Source organism: Nilaparvata lugens, chromosome 9 (genome assembly GCF_014356525.2).
Source record: "Nilaparvata lugens isolate BPH chromosome 9, ASM1435652v1, whole genome shotgun sequence".
Classification (NCBI taxonomy): domain Eukaryota; kingdom Metazoa; phylum Arthropoda; class Insecta; order Hemiptera; family Delphacidae; genus Nilaparvata; species Nilaparvata lugens.
In genome coordinates, this window is record NC_052512.1 from 5,213,736 (window position 1) to 5,233,616 (window position 19,881).

The window sequence follows — 19,881 nt, forward strand, 5'->3', positions numbered from 1 at the left end:
CACGTTCATGAACCCATGAAATGATGGATTCGTACGTTGATCCCCGTACTTACACCGCTGTTAGAATAAAAAAATAAACTAGGATAATACCAATTAACTTAACTTCAGTTATATGATAAAATCAACCTATATTAGGTTATATAAACTCAAATCAAGATTATTACTTAAAAACATAAATAGGCATTACCTACTTCAATCTCTTGATTTAAAAGAATAGAATTTATTTGTAATAAGGGTTATGCCCTATACACAAAGCGATGAGTACATAGTATTCCATAATAGGCCTACATAGTACATAATTCACAAGTTGATTGAACAACTTTCCATATCAACTTTCGAGTATAGTTGTTTAATATCAAAAAGATTCTCTTGAAAAATTATATGATATTTAGGTGATTTCTCCCTAATCAAAATCATTGAAATGATTTCAAATATGACAAATAAAGATGATAAAATTACTAATAGAATTAATCATAAAATACAGTCTCTGAAAATCTCACAAATTGACAGATCTATTTTTACAAATAATAATAGCTTTCTCTTCAGAAATAATACAAGCCAAAAATATCTTAATTCCTTCTAATAGGCACTCTATATTTCTACAAAACATATACCGTTCATTTTCTTACAACATTTTTCAGTTTGAATTACCATTTCCATCTTCCATTCAAATCAAAAGGACTATTCTCAATTTTTACACTTTAATTACGGTACATTACAATAAATACTTTGATGGAAGCTTTCATTGAAGATAATTTCCTTAATTATATTATAAATCTATGACGTACCTTTAGTAGCGGTTATAGGAGAAAAATCTCCATTGTGAGGTGACAATTTGATACTCTCTCTCTCTCTCTTCTCAATTAAAGCGACTACAGAGGCAAAAGACTAAAAATGCTGCTGGAACAAAAGGTTCCAGAGCCAAATACTAAAAAAAAGCCTAAAGCTGGCATGGCAGCCATGATTAATACAAAGTTCTGAACAGACTACATTTAGTACTGCTAATGACAGTCGACAGACGCTGAGTGAGTCCACTACGCTTTTCTCGTCTTGAGGTGGACAGCTGTGAGATCGGCCATACTAAATAGACCTAACCAACACCAACTGTGATTGGCAGTTACTATACTCTAGAAAAATTTCCACCAATAGAAAGGGACGTTACAACTACAATTTAAGATGCATTCTCCCACCAAGTGACAGCTATTTTTCCTAGGCAGCTATAAATTCCTTGCCTTATAAGGTTGTGAACCAGACTTATATTCTAGGAAAATCGTTGATCTTCCCACAACTTCTACACACACACTGACAGAGTCGACACAACACAACGCAAAAAGCAAGGTTCATGAACTAGACTGTTGCTCCAGGAAAATTGATGTTATTCCTAGGATCCTAGCTTCTACGCACACACTTACAGAGTCAACACAACACAACACAGAAAAGCAGAACAGCACGATCCATTTTTATAACAGGCTAACTTCTCAGGCTAATTTGCATAATTCTCATCGCTCCTGTATAGCGGCCGACTGAAAGTGTGATAGCAGAGGCTGCTCTGATAAAGTCAACAAACTATTTTTCTATTGTGTTATCTTTGCTGTCACTTCTCCGAAGCTGTTAATCAACAGCTGGTTTTTGTTTACGTCCAACCATAAACATATTTTGTTTTGAGTGTAACCATTACAACTATGCGTGACATTTTTGAACTCCTTTCATTCCATTGATGTTGTAAACTTTCATCTGTGGGTTCTTACCTTTGGCGCTCAGTTTGAATTTAAGATGAATAAACCCATGACAACTCGTCGTATGCGAGAGAATTTGATTCGTGACGCTAAACTGGAACTCAATAATCTGAGTATTGATCTTCTTAACGGTGATGTTATAGACTTAGCAGTAAGTTTCAGGGGGACCCTGTCAATTATTGCTGACAAATTTTCTAATGATGCCATTGTCGATTTGCTTCCTCACATAATTGGAGTATTAAACAAATTAGACAACTCAATTTCAATCAACAATAAACTGAATAGTGATTTGACGAGGCTAACGGAGGAGAATATACACCTGACAAAACTCCTAGAGGCCGAAAAGAATAGGAGACAGGATTGTTTTGAAGCATCATTGCTTTATGAGGAGAGTGCAGAGGATGAAATTAAGTCATTGAAATCGCGCATAAAGAGTCTTGAGGAGTCTAGAAGCCGTTTGAATGAAGAAATTGAAAATAAAAATGCTATAATAGACATTATTCAGACAGAAAACAATAATTTTCTGAAAAATAATAATTTTGATGATCTTGTAACTACTGATTGTGATGTCTTCATTTTTCCTAGTAATCCAGTCAGGAAACGACCAGCCAATCATAGGAATGCTGATTTGGTTAAGATCTCTAATCAATTTTCGGAGCTTTCTTCAAGCGAGTTGCTGATGCCGCCTGCTTTTGAGTCTTCAGCTCACAAATTTCATCAAGTCAGGGCTTTGGTCCATAAATCTGCCACACCAATTGACAAACGGAATACTATTTCTTCTAGAATTACCAAAGGTGCAAGCTTGAATATGAAGAAGAAGAACAGATTGACGATACTGGCCGATAGTCACGGAAAACTTCTTAGTAAATACCTGAGCAGCCTGGAGGACAGTTATGACGTTTTCGTATACACAAAGCCTGGAGCAAAGCTGCAACAAGTTGTACAGGATGGACTTAAATTTGTTGAAGACTTCTCCAGGGATGATATTGTAATTGTAATGGCCGGAACCAATGATCTTCATCGTGATGAACCTTGTCAGTTAACTCTCTCTCGTGGAATAGATCATATTCTAGCGTCGCATCTAAAATCAAACATATTGGTCTGCGGTGTTCCATATCGTTATGATGATCCAGAGCTGAATGTAAACATAGGTCATTCTAATGCGTCCTTATCAAGAGCAGTGAGAGGCTACAAAGGGGGTCTTAAACTGCACTACAGTGATGTGAACACTTCTCTGGGAAGGTCTCATTTTACCAGACATGGCCTTCACCTCAATCGACGTGGTAAAAAGACTTTAGTCAATCACTTAATAGGGTTCATTAAGCAATCTATTTGTGATTTTTCTGTGACTGACATGAAGGGAGCTCAGATGAGTGAAACTATCATTGATAGCCCCGTTGCAGCAGTTTCGCCAGTTATAAAACCTTTTCCTGCCTCTCCCATTCACGCTAGGGTATCTCTGCCTCCAGATTTTCCAGATACTCCTATAACTATTTCTCCTGCCCACATTCCCTCCCCTGAAATGAATTCTACAACTCTATCAGACGCCCACAAGTCACTGAATGAGAATAATTTTTTAGACATTTCTCTTCCATCCCTGTTTCTGAACACAACAATTTGAACTCTCACAATTATTGTAATATTAATAGCAGCGTTGGCGCTTCTCGCAACAGAAATTTCAATTGTTCTAGACATGAAAAAATTCACTCTGATAAGTCAGCTGCGAAATCTAAATTATTGTACTCAGGATTCAAGCCAGCTAAAAGTAAGGAAAAAACAAAAATTACAAATAATGAGGTGAGTCTTTTATCTTGGAATGTCCAGGGCTTGAGCAATAAAATTGACTATTTAGAATTGATTGCTAATGAGAATAAGTCAACTATAATAGCGATTAGTGAGCATTGGATGAATGAGGAGGATGTTGGGTTTGTCAATTTTGGTAATTTTAAACGGGCTTCATCCTTTTGCAGATCGAATCACATTCATGGTGGAAGTGCAATTTTTATTAAAAATGATATAGAATATAATGACATAGTAATTATAAAAGGAATGTCTATTGAAATGATATGTGAGGCTTGCGCAATCAAAGTACCTGCTATGAATGTGATTGTTCTATCTGTTTATAGGCCTTATAGTATGAATGCTTTAAATTTCAATAATTTTCTAGTCGTACTCAATGAGATGTTGAGCTTCCTGTTTGCTTATAGTGGTTTCAATGTGGTTTTATGTTCCGATTTCAATGTTGATTTAAATGTTCAATCTAGTTATAGAGAGGATCTGCTAAGTTTATTGTTGAGTTTTAATATGCATTTAACTGTAAAGGAAATGACAAGACCCAACGAAACGGGTGGCACATGCATCGATAATATTGCTACCGATATTCATGTTAGTAGATGGCAGAGCAAAATAATATTCACAGTTCTTTCAGACCATTTTGCTATAGGTTTAATATTAAGACTTGAAAAATATAAAAATAAGATTATGAATAGGAATATAATAAAGATCAGAGAAATTAATGACAGTAATGTACATATTTTTATGCAATGCTTGGAAGAAGTAAATTGGTTGACTGTCTATGCTCTAAAAAATTTAATAGAACAGATTCAGGAGTTCCAGAAGCTATTCATGTGGGCCGTGAACTTGGCTTTTCCTTGGATTAAGAAAACTATTAATGTAAATAAATGTGATAATAAGTGGTATAATTCGGATTTGTGTGCTTTAAAAATTAGATGTGAGCATTTGTATTATCTGCATAAAAATTCTACTTGTGAAAGGATAAGATCGGATTATTATAGATTGAGAAGTTACTATAGGTATGAATTAAGAAAGGCAAAACTCAATTACAACAATAAATTAATACAGAATAGTCATAATAAGACAAAAGCTGCATGGAAAATTATAAATAAACATACCACTATAAATAGTAAATCTGTAGGAATTGAATGCAGAATGTCAAAAGATGATATAAATAAATATTTTGTGAATAAAGCGGAACAGATTGGTAAAGATATTCCCAAAAGTGATTTTGATTATAAATATTATGTTCATAATATTCCTAGGCCGAATACAAATTTCAAATTTGTACACTTCAAGGTGGAAGAGGTCTTTGAAACAATAAATAAAATGAGTAATAGTAATTGTCTGGATATTGTAGGATTAAATTCTCTGATAGTTGAATTAGCAGCTCCTAATATATCAGAAGTGTTGACTTCCATATTTAACAGGTGCCTTGACTTGGGAATATTTCCTGATGAGTTCAAAAGAGTTAAGGTGATACCAGTTCACAAGAAAGGAGATAAATCAAACATAGATAACTACAGGCCGATATGTTTGATTTATATATTATCGAAAATTTTTGAGAAGCTTCTTCACTCGCAATTAGTCAAATATTTTGAAAATAACAGCTTGCTTTCAAACAACCAATATGGTTTTAGAAAGAACCATAGTACTGGTGATAATGTTCTTAGACTTGTGAAGGAAGTTATTCAGGACCTGGAAAACCATAAGAATGTACATTTTAGAAGTTTTGATATGTCTCGTGCATTTGATACTGTCAATCATAGCAAATTATGTGAAAAACTGTTTCATTATGGCCTAGAACAATCTGCAGTAGATCTGATTTCTTCCTACTTATCAAATAGAGTGCAATTCATTTACAAGAATGGGGAGTATTCCAGAGGTGAAATTGTTAAGTGCGGTGTACCACAAGGTTCTATCTTAGGACCACTCCTATTTATAATTTATATCAATGATTTGCCTAGTTCGATAAATGTATGTAATGGAAATGGCCTTTCTTATTTGTATGCAGATGATTCAGGACTGAAAGTAGATGATAAGAGCAAGGAAAATTTACAGGTAATGCTCACTGAAAATACCTCATTGATAAATGATTGGTGTGCGGCTAATAATTTGAGCTTGAACGTTGACAAAACAATTGACATGAAATTTAGCTTTGATAGGAGTACAACAGAAATAACATCCATGAAATTTCTAGGAATGATGCTGGACACAAATTTAACATAGAATGAACATGTTAGACACATTTCAAAAAGAATTAACAAAGGCATCTATCTTCTTCGGAGACTGAGCCAAATTGTAGATACCTCAGTATTAATGAATGTGTACTTTGCGCATATTCATAGCCATCTAATGTATGGCATTCAACTATGGGGAAATTCCTCATCCTCCCATGTCTTGTTCAAGCTTCAAAAAAAGGCCTTGAGAATAATATGTAAGAAGGGCCCTCTCACACCATGCAGAGATTTATTTGTTAGTATGAGACTGTTGACAGTGCCATCATTGTATATACTGGCATGCCTAACATCAATGAAGAAAACTATTAGTGAATATGTGTTGAACAGTAATGTACATAGCTATGGAACTAGGCATAGAAATAATATTAGAGTTAATTATTGTCAGTATGCGGGATCGCAAAAGAATTGGCAATACATGTCTATTAAACTTTTTAATGCTCTCCCTAATGAGATAAGAGAAAGTAACTGTGTGAGTTTTAAACGATTTTTGAAGAATTTGCTGGTTGGAAAATGTCTATATAAGGTAGAAGAGTTTTTCGAAATTCTATTTTAAAAAGTTATTTGAGTAGATGTTTGTTTTTTGGACTCGAGAGTGCTAGACAATTGAGTTTAAAAATAAAATAGATTAAAATAATACAAATGAAATGTGATGTATGTATGTATGTGTGTGTATATGTATGTATGTATATGTATATATATATATATATATATATATAATATATATATATATATATATATATATATATATATATGTATATGTGTATGTGTGTATGTATATATTTATATATGATGTGTTATTAGACTACTGTAAGTTTGAACTGACGTTGTTATGACATTTTCATGTTTTTGACAATAAATTATTTATTTATTATTTATTTATTATTTATTTATTTATTTATTAATAAAATTATTTATTTATCCATGAATAAAAATTATTCATTTATTTATGCCATGTAGGATAGGTATGTAAAATATCTGATAAAATTTTAAGTTTCTTAGTTCTTAGGTAGATCAATAAAGATTCAATGTACAATTGCCTCACATTTAAAACTGGGAATTCTGTGAAAAGTTATGCTGTTGGATATCGGCATTCCTTATTTAAAACAGTTTTGATCATTTGTCTCTGCGATACCGCAAGCGGTTCAAGGAGGGTAGCAGGAAGTCCTCCCCAAACCAGTATTCTATACTGTATAATAGACTGGACGTTTGTGTAATAGACTGTCTCACACTGCTTCTTAGTCAAAACTCGACTTAACTGGGAAAAAGCATACAGTAGCCTTCTAAGTCGCTGCTTCACCAACTGGATGTGCGGACTCCAACTTAAGGTGTTATCAATTGTTATCCCAAGGTACTTATATTGATTAACTTTTTCTAAGTTTTCATAGTTGCCGGAAATTGGAGTAGAGTCCCCACATGAGTAGAGTTTCAGGTCTTTGTGTCCTGGATCTTGCCGATTACGGGTTACTATAGGCATGTACTTGGTCTTGCTGATATTGACAGTCAAAGAATTGTGGTCAAACCAGGCCTTAATTCTAGACAAGTCAGCTGTAGCGTTCCTGTATGCGTAGTCCCATAATCCACCAGTTGAGACCACAGCCGTATCATCAGCAAATAAAAAAAGTTTACTTTTGATATTCAGCAGTGATAGATTATTAACATATATCAGGAAGAGAATAGGCCCATGAGTACTCCCCTGAACAACTCCGTAATCAACTTGCTCCAGGCCACTCAAACTATCATTGATCTGAACATATTGAACTCTGTCTTTCAGGTAGCTCCTAAACCACTGTAAAGCTCGTTGTTTGATACCCATCATCTCCAGTTTTGTCAAAAGCTTCTCCCTGTCGACTGAAGCAAATGCTTCTGCTAGGTCAAGATGGGTAATAATTACTTTGTTCCTTGTTTTTATATTATCTGCAATATATTTAAATAAATCAAATAATGCATCGGAAGAATATTTTTTGATTTCTGAAAACCGTATTGTGAGGTGGATAGAAGGTCATGTCTGTTCAAGTACTGCATTAATTGTATCTTTACGCATCTTTCAAGGATTTTTGATATAGACAATAGTGAAATGGGACGATAATTGGTGTAATTATTTTTCGTGCCTGATTTATAAATTGGAATTACTTTTGAAATTTTCATAATGTCTGGAAATTCACTTGCCTGGAAGCTCAAGTTTACTAGATGTTGAATAGGGTGTGGGAGGATGTGAACGTTTTCTTTGATTACCTTAACAGGTATACTAACGTGGCCTGGGGCGCTATTACCTCTCATGCTATCAATTACGTTCTTAAGCTCATATTGTGTAACAGGCTGGAATTCAAATAGGGACTCGACAGCATGATCGGAATCATTTATTTCTGGCTCACCCATAGGAGTTAGCGAGTCGGCTAAGCTCTTCCCCACTGAGGCAAAAAATTTATTGAAATTGATGCTAACATCGGTAGCATTGTGTTGAGTCCGCCCATCCTGCGCGAAAACATCGACCGGAAATGCTAGCTTTTTATTAGGTCCACCAGAAACTTAATTTACAGTTGACCAAAACTTCTTAGGATTGTTTGAGACTACATCTAATTTCTTTTTATAATAATTGAATTTGGCTTGTTCGATCAAGGAGTGTAATCTATTTCGGTATTGTAAAAATTCATTTTTCAGGTTAGCATTGAAAGGTTGTTTGTTAAAATCTTTTTTAATTTGTCCCTTTGCCTCATTGATTGGATTAAGCCTATGCTAATCCAAGGCTTCAACTTATTATTTCTAGCATCTACATGAATTCTTCTAGTATTTAATTTTATTGTATTCTGAAGAGTTTCTATAAAAAGGAGTGTTGCACCCCTCACATCAGATCCATCACAGATGGAGTCCCAATTCTGTAATGAGAGAGCGTTTTGAATTCCTGACCAATCTACCTTTGAGAAATACTCATCTTTATTTGTGGTTTTTACATCCTTTTTTACTTTCCTTGCCCTATTACCATAGGGTATTGCTTTCCGAAAAAAATTAAGGTACCCCAATTTCTAAATTTCTATACGTCTCAAGGTCCCCTGAGTCCAAAAAACTGGTTTTTGGGTATTGGTCTGTATGTGTGTGTGTGTGTGTGTGTGTGTGTGTGTGTGTGTGTGTGTGTGTGTGTGTGTGTGTGTGTGTGTGTGTGTGTGTGTGTGTGTGTGTGTGTGTGAGTGTCTGTGTACACGATATCTCATCTCCCAATTAACGATTCCAATTTCTCCAATTTGAAATTTGGAACTTAAGGTCCTTTCACTATAAGGATCCGACACGAACAATTTCGACCAAATGCAATTCAAGATGGCGGCTAAAATGGCGAAAATGTTGTCAAAAACAGGGTTTTTCCTGATTTTCTCGGAAACGGCTACAACGATTTTCATCAAATTCATACCTAAAATAGTCATCGATAAGCTCTGTCAACTGCCACAAGTCCCATATCTGTAAAAATTTCAGGAGCTCCGCCCCATCAATGCAGATAGATTCCCAATTATCAGGCTTCAGATACAATTGAAACAAAAAAAAATCAGGTGGAGTAGATTGAGCATGAAAATCTCTACAATTAATGTTTAGTAACATTTTCACCTAAAATTGAAAATAAGCTTCAAATTCGAGAAAATGTGATTATTCAATTGCAAATTATTGTTGATTCTATTAAATCATTCACTATGAAGAGATAGCAGACCTCATGTGTGTCTTCAGCGTTATTGCCCTGTCACCAGCTGGCTCAAATCTTTGAATAGTAGACTTGAGATGCGCGGGAACACTAGCGTCAGGTGATCAATTTTCATAACGGCAAGGAAAGTTGTGTGAGTGCGCCACACCAGATTTTTGATAGAATACTCAAACATATGGCATAATGGTCGGACACAGCAGTTTGGAGAATAGCAGCTGAGGCATTAAATGATAGTGGCAATTTAACAAAAAAATGGTCTTTGCAAGTATCACTGGCCGGCCTTGTCACCTTATCTACACATGCTGTTAGTCCTGCTTCATTCAACACGTCAATGAATTTTTCCTCAATGGAACCTGGGACAACGTTCATGATATTGCAGTTTAGATCTCCAGCAACTATTTGCATTACCCCATTCCTTGATCCTTTGAGATAATTATCTAGAGCATTCAAGAAAAGAGGTAAGCTGGAGTTGGGACTTCAATACACCGCAAGGACTTCACAGGGTATTCCCTTCCAGTCAAAGTTTATCGATAGACAGGTGGCCAGACCGCCCAGCTGAAAGAAACTCTCTGCAAATTACTGAGAGATCACAGTCGATGTATAAGACCACACCATCGCACTGGTTGAGGCTATTGTAAGACCTGAGGAGCGTATACCCCGGGATTTCCAAGAGGTCACTCTCGTCATTTAGCCATTCCTCAGTCAATATTATGCTACTAAAACGATGTTTGAGGCTCTGTAGAATAATTGTAAACTCATCTATATTTCTTCTATAACTTCTAATGTTTTGGTGGATCACTGAGAAACCGGCATAGTCTCCGTTTTCAGAAAAACTAAATGTTGAATAATTTAAAGAAAAATCATTAATATCTGCATACTCCGTGCATTTAATTGGAGACGCATCGATTGGCGCCATAAAATCGCTCATCACTCTTATCTCTTATAAATACATAAGAAGCAAGCCGAGCCGCCTGGTGCACTCAGAATCTATACGAGAGACAAGGCATGCTATTTTGTTTGAGAAAACTTAAGATATAACATTAAACACAATCGTAATAACTATTCGTACACACCTGTATCAATACAGAATCAATAATATAATTATAAGCATAGAGACTCAATAAGTATTTATACATTATTATTAAGCCTAGTAGTAGTAAAGTAATAGCCCATTTATAGCTAGTCAATCACTCATCATTAACCTACTCTTCGACTCATAAATACAGACTAGCCTATAGGCTATAGTTGAATGTTAAAAAGGAGCGTAATAGATATAGATAACATGAATGAAATAGTATAGACATATTGACAGTCAACAACTATGAAAACATTAAATTCATCTTTCAAACACTGGTTTAACCTATCTATTTTTTTTCTTTTAATTCAACATTTTACTGATAGATATTACTATCAATTGATTGAGAAGAATATGTTTTCGGAATAATAAATGCTGTATGACCAAGCACATAAGAAGTCCGTATTGCAATGTAAATGGAAATATTGATTGTCAGATAAAATCAAGAAGTCAAGTGTGACATGAGATACATTGACTTTTCGGCGGTACGAAGTTCGCCGGGTAAGCTATAGTTAATTATAATAAATCAGTTTTAATTTTGAATATTTGTGATTTAAACAAGTTAAGTTCTTAATTAGTCTTTCAAGTCTCTTTAAAATTGAAACGTCACAGGCATATACCTCAACATAATCTTCTCCTTTGCTAGTCAAATGCCAATACATCGATGACAAATTTATTTATTCATGATTGCCTTACATTCATCATGAACTTCCGATGATATTGCTTGGAGACCAATTCTGCTACTAGACCAACGGGTCCTTCAAGAGATTGAACAATTTATTTGAACCTCCAAGAACAAAATTTGATTTTTCTCCCTGATAACCCCAAGGGTGAAAAGTACTTTCATACCGTGATGAACACAACAAGAGAGAAAACAAGAATGAGGCATTTCATGTCAGCAAGAAAGAACTATGATAGAAATTAGGAACATAGTAGGCTACAGGTGAAAAATTCTAAATATCCGACATGTCACATATTTTATGACCAAGACAAATATAATAATAATAATACTGAGGGTGATGCCCACATGAGCTCTCAGGATTGTGCGTGGGTAACGAGTGAGAGGGATGATGATGAGAGATGTCGACTATATGGGCTACTTTTTAGGTAGTCCGGAACGACGACTTATAGTTTCCTCCGAAAGACGGGGTGGTCGTCTCTATATGATTGTGCTGTGGTCAAAAACTTTTGTCCCGGTCGAGATTAGAACTCGGGTTCTCTTGATTATTAGAGCAGCGCGTTATCACTTACTCCAACAAGCCACCCCGATGTTCAAAAAAAAAAATAAAAATTCAGCCCAGTAAGTAGAACAAGCAGGTCTCCTAGAAACAAAGTCAGAAAATATTCACCAAGGAAGTTCTACAGAGTGAAGTTGACTGTATCAACTCTGACTTACAGTTGTGAAGCATGGTTGCTGTTCAAAAAGAAACAAGATTCTAGAATCCAATCAGCGGACATGCAGTATATTAAGGACATGCATGTACACGTAAAAGGATTCGTGTTGACGAAGGGCCTAGTGTCCGAAAGCGCTACACTAATGTAAGTAGAAGCTAATAGCATTTATTTATATAAATACCTGTCTGCTATGTCGTAATTAATTGTTCAAAGTGATTATTTAACAAGCAGTTCGTAATGGAATCAAACATTGAAGAGTAAAAGGATGCATTAGATAAGACCGCTTTAGGAATAAGTTAATTTGGGAAGAATGTGGCCTTATCATTTCACTCCCAAACGAGTACTACTCCCTTTTGTTGCAGAAAACAACTACATTAGTATTATGTTCCAGAAAATGGAATTCAACTTAAGATAGTAGGGAGGAAAAATATCACATTGTCATAAAACAGTATTTTCTTTCATATGTTTGCTTGCTCGGAAACATAGCTTTAGAATCATTTTTATCAGAATATTATAAAATCTTAAAAAACAAGAATGTTGTACGTTTGAAATAACAGACAACATTAATTTAGACCTGATTGCTGCCAAGATCATTGAAAATTACTAGAAATAAAAAGTAACATGAAGTACTCAAAAAGTGATGAAACCAGATTTCAAAACAGAATTTTCAACTTACTATTCAATGGATAGTTTTAACAAACAAATTGGATAAAATTGTATCAACCTCACTTGTGTAATGATGAACAGTGTAAGACCCAGGCTAAATTTCACTCATTATATCGGGTATTGAAATTAGAATCAATAATAATAACAATATTACAATTCACTAAAGTTTAACATACCAGTAGAGAGCAAAGAACCAGTGAAATGAAAAGAACGGCTCGAACTTCAATGATTGTTGATGAGTTATCTATGAATTTTGAGAAATGAACTCAAGAAGGTGGCAGTATTCAGCTTCATAAGAGCCGACAATTTTCATGATTGGAGAATAAGAAACAGATGTTGAAAATCCATTCTTTTGATTATAAAAGATTTCTTTCTGAAAGTTGGTTATCTTTCCCATTATTATCATTCATAGCAATTGTTAACCTTATACTACTTGTTCTTTTGTTTTATTATTTATTGTAAATCTTCAACTGTTATTGTTATACTATAATGAGCACTACAATGCAGTTCACAGAACTCATTCCCCACACTCAGACTTGTTGTCTTTGTGGAGAATATTCACTATGCATAATATCTCTGCTGCTGTCATTTCTTCTTTTTGTGAATAAAGATTATTTGAATTTGAATTTGAAATTGGTCGAATTTTCCACAATAGAATTTTTACACAGTAATTCTTTGAAACATTTATCATACTATAATGAAATATAAATCAGTTATGTAGATGAAAACTATTGATACCTCAATATACTTGGTTGTTATAGTTGTGTTTGTATTTCACATTTTTCCAGTATGTTGATTTTTTTCTTATTGGTCAACTGGGTATTCTGTTTTTTTTTTTTTTTTTGACTCAATTCAATATAGTTCGTCGCTGAATCATGCTTTTCTAGGCTTCAGCAAAAGTATTCAGGGTGTATACATTCATTTCCTTACAATTGAAATATATTCAAAATGATGCCAGTATTGGATAATGAATAGATGATGAATAAAAAACTTTTGAATCTCAGCTTCCAACATGCCAAGCTTAGTTTAAAACGTAATCTACTGTCGTTTTCAGGCGTAGATTATAGACAGCAAAAAATTAATTTATTTTGTATCATCATAGTAGGTCGAAAGGATATGCTGCAGATTACAGACAATACAGGGTGATTCACGAGGATATGCGGTAACTTTGAGAGCTCATTCTATATGTAAAAATAATGAAAAAAACTTATATAAACATAGGTCCGGAAATGTTTCGTTAGCGAGTTATACAGGGTTAAAGATTTCGCCTGGATTTCAGTTCCGCTGAGTAAATGAAGACTCTCTGAAATTCTGGGATGTTAAATTTAGGGGCAAATGCCATTGTTTCTTATGGTTTTTTACCTGAAAAATTGATTAGAACAGGTCCCAGAACTGTAAGATGAGTAGTTTTTGAGTAATCCAGTGTAAAATGCAAAAACATTGAGTAAAAAAACACAATTTTTACATTTGGCCAGCAATCGCTTTGTTATTTTACCAATAAACTGATCAAATTTCAGAACAAAACTTGTAGAAAATTTAATTCTAAACAAAACGGTATGATTAAAGTATACAGAAAGTGAACAGATAATCGATTAAAGGAAGTTTTATTGAAAACTGTAATGTAAAGTTATGCAATAAAATTACAGTAAATGCTCAAAAATGTTGCCATTAACTTCAATCCATCTTTCTGCTCGTTTAAGAATTGCTCTTGTTGCATTTCGTAGTTCTACGGGGCTCTCCTTTAACTGCACAAAGGCTTCATCAATTCGATCAAGTAACGCCTCACGGGAATTTACTTTGACCTCGTAAACATGATCTTTCATCCATCCCCATATGCAGAAGTCCAATGGCGTATGATCTGGTGACCTTGGTGGCCAGTGTATAGGACCACCACGACCGATCCATTTATTTGGGAACTGATGATTTAGATAGGTGGAAACATCATTTGAAAAATGTGGCGGTGCGCCATCATGCTGGAAGTACATCTTGCGTCACGTTGCAAGAGGAACATCATCCAGCAATGTCGGTAATTCTTCTTGAAGAAACTGTAAGTACGCCTGACCTGTTAAGCGCTCTAGAAAAATAAACGGTCCAATTAGCTTATCATCAATAACACCACACCATACATTAATGTTAAAACGGTATTGAAAGTTACGTTCAATTGTTGCATGAGGGTTCTCTTCTGCCCATGAATGTTCGTTTCGTAAATTGTTGATACCATCACGAGTGAACTGTGACTCATCGGTAAATAAAATGTACTTGAAGAGTTGACGATGATTGACTAACCAATTGCAGTACTCCAAGCGATGTTCATTGTCTCCTGGTTGTAAATGCTGTACTTTTTGTTTATGGTAGGGATAAAGGTTGTTCTTATTAAGTGTTCTCCAAACTTTACTTTGCGAAACCCTAAACCGCTTTGAAATACGTCTAGTACTAATACCTGGACTACGTTCAACAGCAGCAATAATGTTTTCTTCTACATTAACATCATGTTGGCGAGGGCGGTCAGACTGGATCTTTACGCTTGGAAGTGATCCTGTTTCCCGTAACGTACGAAATGTAGAAATAATGGTTCTAGCATTTGGAATTCTACGATAAGGGTAACGTTGTCTGTATTCTTCCACAGCGATTGTAGCATTGCCTTCACATACACCGTAAATAAACACCATATCGGCGTATTCTTCAGTTGAAAATAAGTATGGCATTACTACTCCAACAATTTAATAATTACTATGGACAAAACAATGCTAACACGGACTAAAATTCAATACGACAAACAGAACAATACACACGTGGACTAAAACTCAGTTGTTACCTCTCAAGGAATTAAAATTCTACATTTCAAATCACATCATTGTTGATCAGCTGTTATTGTAGTGCCAACTTATGAAAAACAAATTATCCGCTCAACATGTGCATTTTTTTTTATTATTTATGTTTGTTGTTTATGTTTATTTCTTTATTTTAAAACTGTGTTTTAATATTATTTTATTTTGAAATTTTAGTAAAAAAATTAAGGTGTTAAATTTAAGTAAAAATCATTAACTTTTTACAGATCTTTAATAAGAAATCAACAGAGTTATTGTCGGCCAAATGAAAAACGTGTGTTGTTCTGTTTTCAATAAAACTTCCTTTAATCGATTATCTGTTCACTTTCTGTATACTTTAATCATACCGTTTTGTTTAGAATTAAATTTTCTACAAGTTTTGTTGTGAAATTTGATCAGTTTATTGGTAAAATAACAAAGCGATTGCTGGCCAAATGTAAAAATTGTGTTTTCTTACTCAATGTTTTTGCATTTTACACTGGATTACTCAAAAACTACTCATCTTACAGTTCTGGGACCTGTTCTAATCAATTTTTCAGGTGAAAAACCATAAGAAACAATGGCATTTGCCCCTAAATTTAACTTCCCAGAATTTCAGAGAGTCTTCATTTACTCAGCGGAACTGAAATCCAGGCGAAATCTTCAACCCTGTATAACTCGCTAACGAAACATTTCCGGACCTATGTTTATATAAGTTTTTTTCATTATTTTTACATATAGAATGAGCTCTCAAAGTTACCGCATATCCTCGTGAATCACCCTGTATATGAAATTTTTTCTGAATCACAAGATTTGATACAAAACTTTTATGCTCAAATAACTTTTGATAGAGAGGGGTACAAGAGCTTTTCTTGGTGGTACAAAAATAGAACAAAAATATGGTGTGAACAGATTTCAATTTTGTTGATGGCGGGGAGAGAGTGTTCACTTGCTCCTCACCCTTAAATTTGCTATTATCTCGGTTTGGGAAGTGATACTACAATTTCTCTTGGTGGTAAAAAAAGGACAAAAATGGTACAAAAATATGGCATATTCGACTTTTAGTTAGGTGATGGCCGGGAGGAGGTGTCCACTTGCTTCCCACCCTTGAATTTGCTATCACCTCGGTTTGGGAGGTGCTGAAGAATTTTTTCTTGGTGGTGAAAAAAGGAACAAAAATATGTCATTGTTTTGTAGAATGAGAGGACTGTATCTGAATTCTTATTGTATTTAATGAAAATACTTGCCAAGTTGGAATTAAAAGAAATATTTACTGTGAGCAAAGCTACGGAAATTCTCAAATTAGTATAGATGATAGACTCACCAGTCGTAATTTTTATATGTGCCAGATTATCAATTATAAGGTATTGGAATCGAAATACAGGATGGAATATAGAAATGAGAAGGATAAATACCTTTGGGAAAGGAAATACCTTTCTGATACTCTGATACTGTGGCCTGGCGATGATTACAAGCTGCTTGGCAATATTAATTTCACTGCTCCTTGCTTCTCCCAAATATTCATGACATTCATTAAACACTTCAATCAATTATTGTCATATAATGTCCGGCTAGACAAATAACAAAATAACAAATAATGTGAGTACACTCTTGACTCAGTCAGCCTTTTCTCCCGACTGAGAAGAAGGCCCTGGGCTGACGACAGTTTTCGACAATCCACCGCCAGGAGGCAGCACCGCACGGAACAGCGTTACATGGACGCGCTCAATTCAAGAAATGGCCACAACATCACCCCCCACCTGAAAAGATATTTTTCAGCTAGGGGAAAGACAAAAATGACGATTATATAATACAAAAATCCAAACATGCAACCACAACCAAGAACACAAAAAAAAACCAAGATTCACGACTACACCCTCCACTATTGAGTGGGTAGTGGGAAAAGTTTAGTGACTGGTCGTTTAAGACACCCATTCTTCAAACGCACCAGAGCCACTCTCACTTGGCCGTCCGTCCCTGGAAAAACTTGTTCCACGATACCTAGTGGCCACTGCAGTGGAGGGAGGTTCGGCTGATCCACAATTACCAGCTGAAAGCGAGTAAGACGATTGACAGAAGAATCAACAACATCTTCCATTGGAGAAGCTTTCAATGGGGTAAGTTTGAGAAAATGTGCTGTTGTTAATGCAAGTGGTTCACTGGGATCTTCACTCATAGAGCACAGTGGTCTCGAGTTCGGTACAGCTTCGACCTGAACTAAAACGGTATTCATCTCTTCGTACGTTAACAATTGAGTACCAATCACACGAAATAGATGTGATTTTGTTGCCTTTATGTTCGCTTCCCAGATGCCACCAAAATGGGGCGCTCCTGGCGGAATAAATTTCCAGTCGATTCTATAATCGGACAAATCACCTATAAGACTGGTTTGGAACGTAGAAGAGTTAACAAATTTCGAAAGCTGAACTAATTGCTCGTGAGCGCCAACAAAATTGGTTCCACAGTCTGAGTAGATTACTCTACAAGGCCCACGTCGAGACAGAAAACGTTGAAAAGCAGCCAAGAATGTTGGAGTAGACAAATCAGAGACGAGTTCAATATGTACTGCTTTTGTAGACATGCATACGAACAGACATATATAGGCCTTCAAAATGACGGGATTACGTCGTTTAGCCATAGTAACTCGTATTGGTCCAGCGTAGTCAACTCCACAATGCTCGAAAGGTTTCAATTGCGTTACTCTACTAGCCGGTAAATTACCCATTTTAGGGGGTGAAATCTTTGGTTTACACCGAAAACATTTATTACAGAGATAAACACATTTACGAACAACAAGACGACCAGACAGAATCCAAAACTTCTGCCTGATTAAGGATAACAGCAGACGGGGCCCAGCGTGACAATTCTTCACATGGAAATTATTCACCAATAACGTGACAAAATTGTCTTTTTTCGGCAAGATGATTGGATGACAATTATCAAAACCAAGATTAGCTGTTGACAATCGACCGCCGATGCGAATCACTTCATTCTCTAAGAATGGAGACAAACGCTGCATACGAACTGAACAACACTTTCCTGTTTTCAATTGAGACAATTCATTAGTAAAATGGATTTTCTGTACTAGTCTACATAGATACACTTCAGCTACATTCAAATCAGACTCACCCTGTTTAGGTAATACACGAACAAATTTCAAAATCACAATTACTACACGTAACAAACGTTGGTAGCTTGAACAGCGTTGAATCAATGAATATATCACATTATCACAAGTCGCATCTGTGTGAAGAGTTGTGAGAACATTAGTTTTAGTTTCAATTGGATCCTCGATAGAAAATCTCCATAGGATACGCTGGTATCTTTGACATGATTCTTCCATCACGATTTGACAATACATCTGACGTATGTCAGCTATCAACGCCATTTGAAATAATCGAAAATTGAGTAACACAACAAAAATATCCATTTGCAATTTCGATCCAACATGCAATATTTCATTTAACGATAGCGATGTGGTGGTCTTAGCACTAGCATCAAACACAATACGAATTGGCGTTGTGGAGCTACTTGCTTTAACAATTGCATGATGTGGGATGTGATAACCACTCTTATCAGACTGATTGGTTATCAATGACATGTGTCCCTGTTTCAAATAGTCTTTCAATATTTCGTGATAGGCAACACGCGATGTAGAATCCAACTCCAAACGTCTTTCCAAATTCAAATAACATCGTTTGGCAGAATCATACGAGTCACCCAAATTATCAGGGGGTTTCAACCATGACAATGAAACAATAAACCTCCCCAATTCAGTACGACAAACAGATGAAACGTAGTTATTCTCACAATCGACTTCTTGAGGTTTTAGCGGCCGTGTTGAGGCAGGTCACTCTTCCAATTCCCAAAATTTTTGAACCATTTTATCCAATGAAAGATTGCACACAACATGACTGCTCGTATCACACGATGACGACAAAACCGGAGCTCCTCCCATGAGGATATAACCCAAAAGACTGTCTATAGCTGTAATCTCATCCACCTTCCCCACCACACGATCAGACTTCAGCAAATGAGGTAACAATTCAGCACCAATAATCACATCAATTGTATTCGGTGAATAGAATTGTTCATCAGCCAATTGTAATCCACTCAAATGGGACAATTTAGACCCATCTATTTCACATGAGGGAAACCGTTCAACAATACTCTCTACCACGAGAGATTTGACGGAGAAACAAATATCTGAGTCAATTCTAGATTGAAACGAGAAGCATGTACGTCCACGTACAACTGTCTCCTTTCCTCCAAAACCGTGAACAACAGTATTCAATTTACTAATTAGAAGATTCAATTTTTTACAAGCACTGGATGTAATAAAATGCGATTGAGAACCGCTATCCAACAAAACACGAAGTTCATGTAATCCACCAGATGAACTTTTCACTAACACCCTAGCAGTAGACAAAACGACAATGCTATTACTACCATTAGTAGCAGAATAAAAGGTGACAGAAAGATTTTT

The 19,881-nt window shown here is 35.4% G+C and overlaps 1 protein-coding gene across 2 annotated transcripts in view; it reads right to left on the bottom strand.

Moving 5' to 3' along the window:
- Positions 1-19,853, bottom strand: part of LOC120353008 — a 41,985-nt gene extending 22,132 nt beyond the window's left edge. The window contains exon 1 of one of the 2 annotated variants that reach the window (XM_039435437.1): positions 16,829-19,853. In XM_039435437.1, coding sequence (XP_039291371.1) covers positions 17,278-18,996 — 1,719 coding nt within the window. In that variant the 5' untranslated portion in view covers positions 18,997-19,853 and the 3' untranslated portion in view covers positions 16,829-17,277. Of the gene's footprint in view, positions 1-16,810 lie in introns of both variants that reach the window. The other variant, XM_039435439.1, reaches the window with a different exon arrangement.
- Between the last annotated feature and the right edge of the window lie 28 nt (positions 19,854-19,881).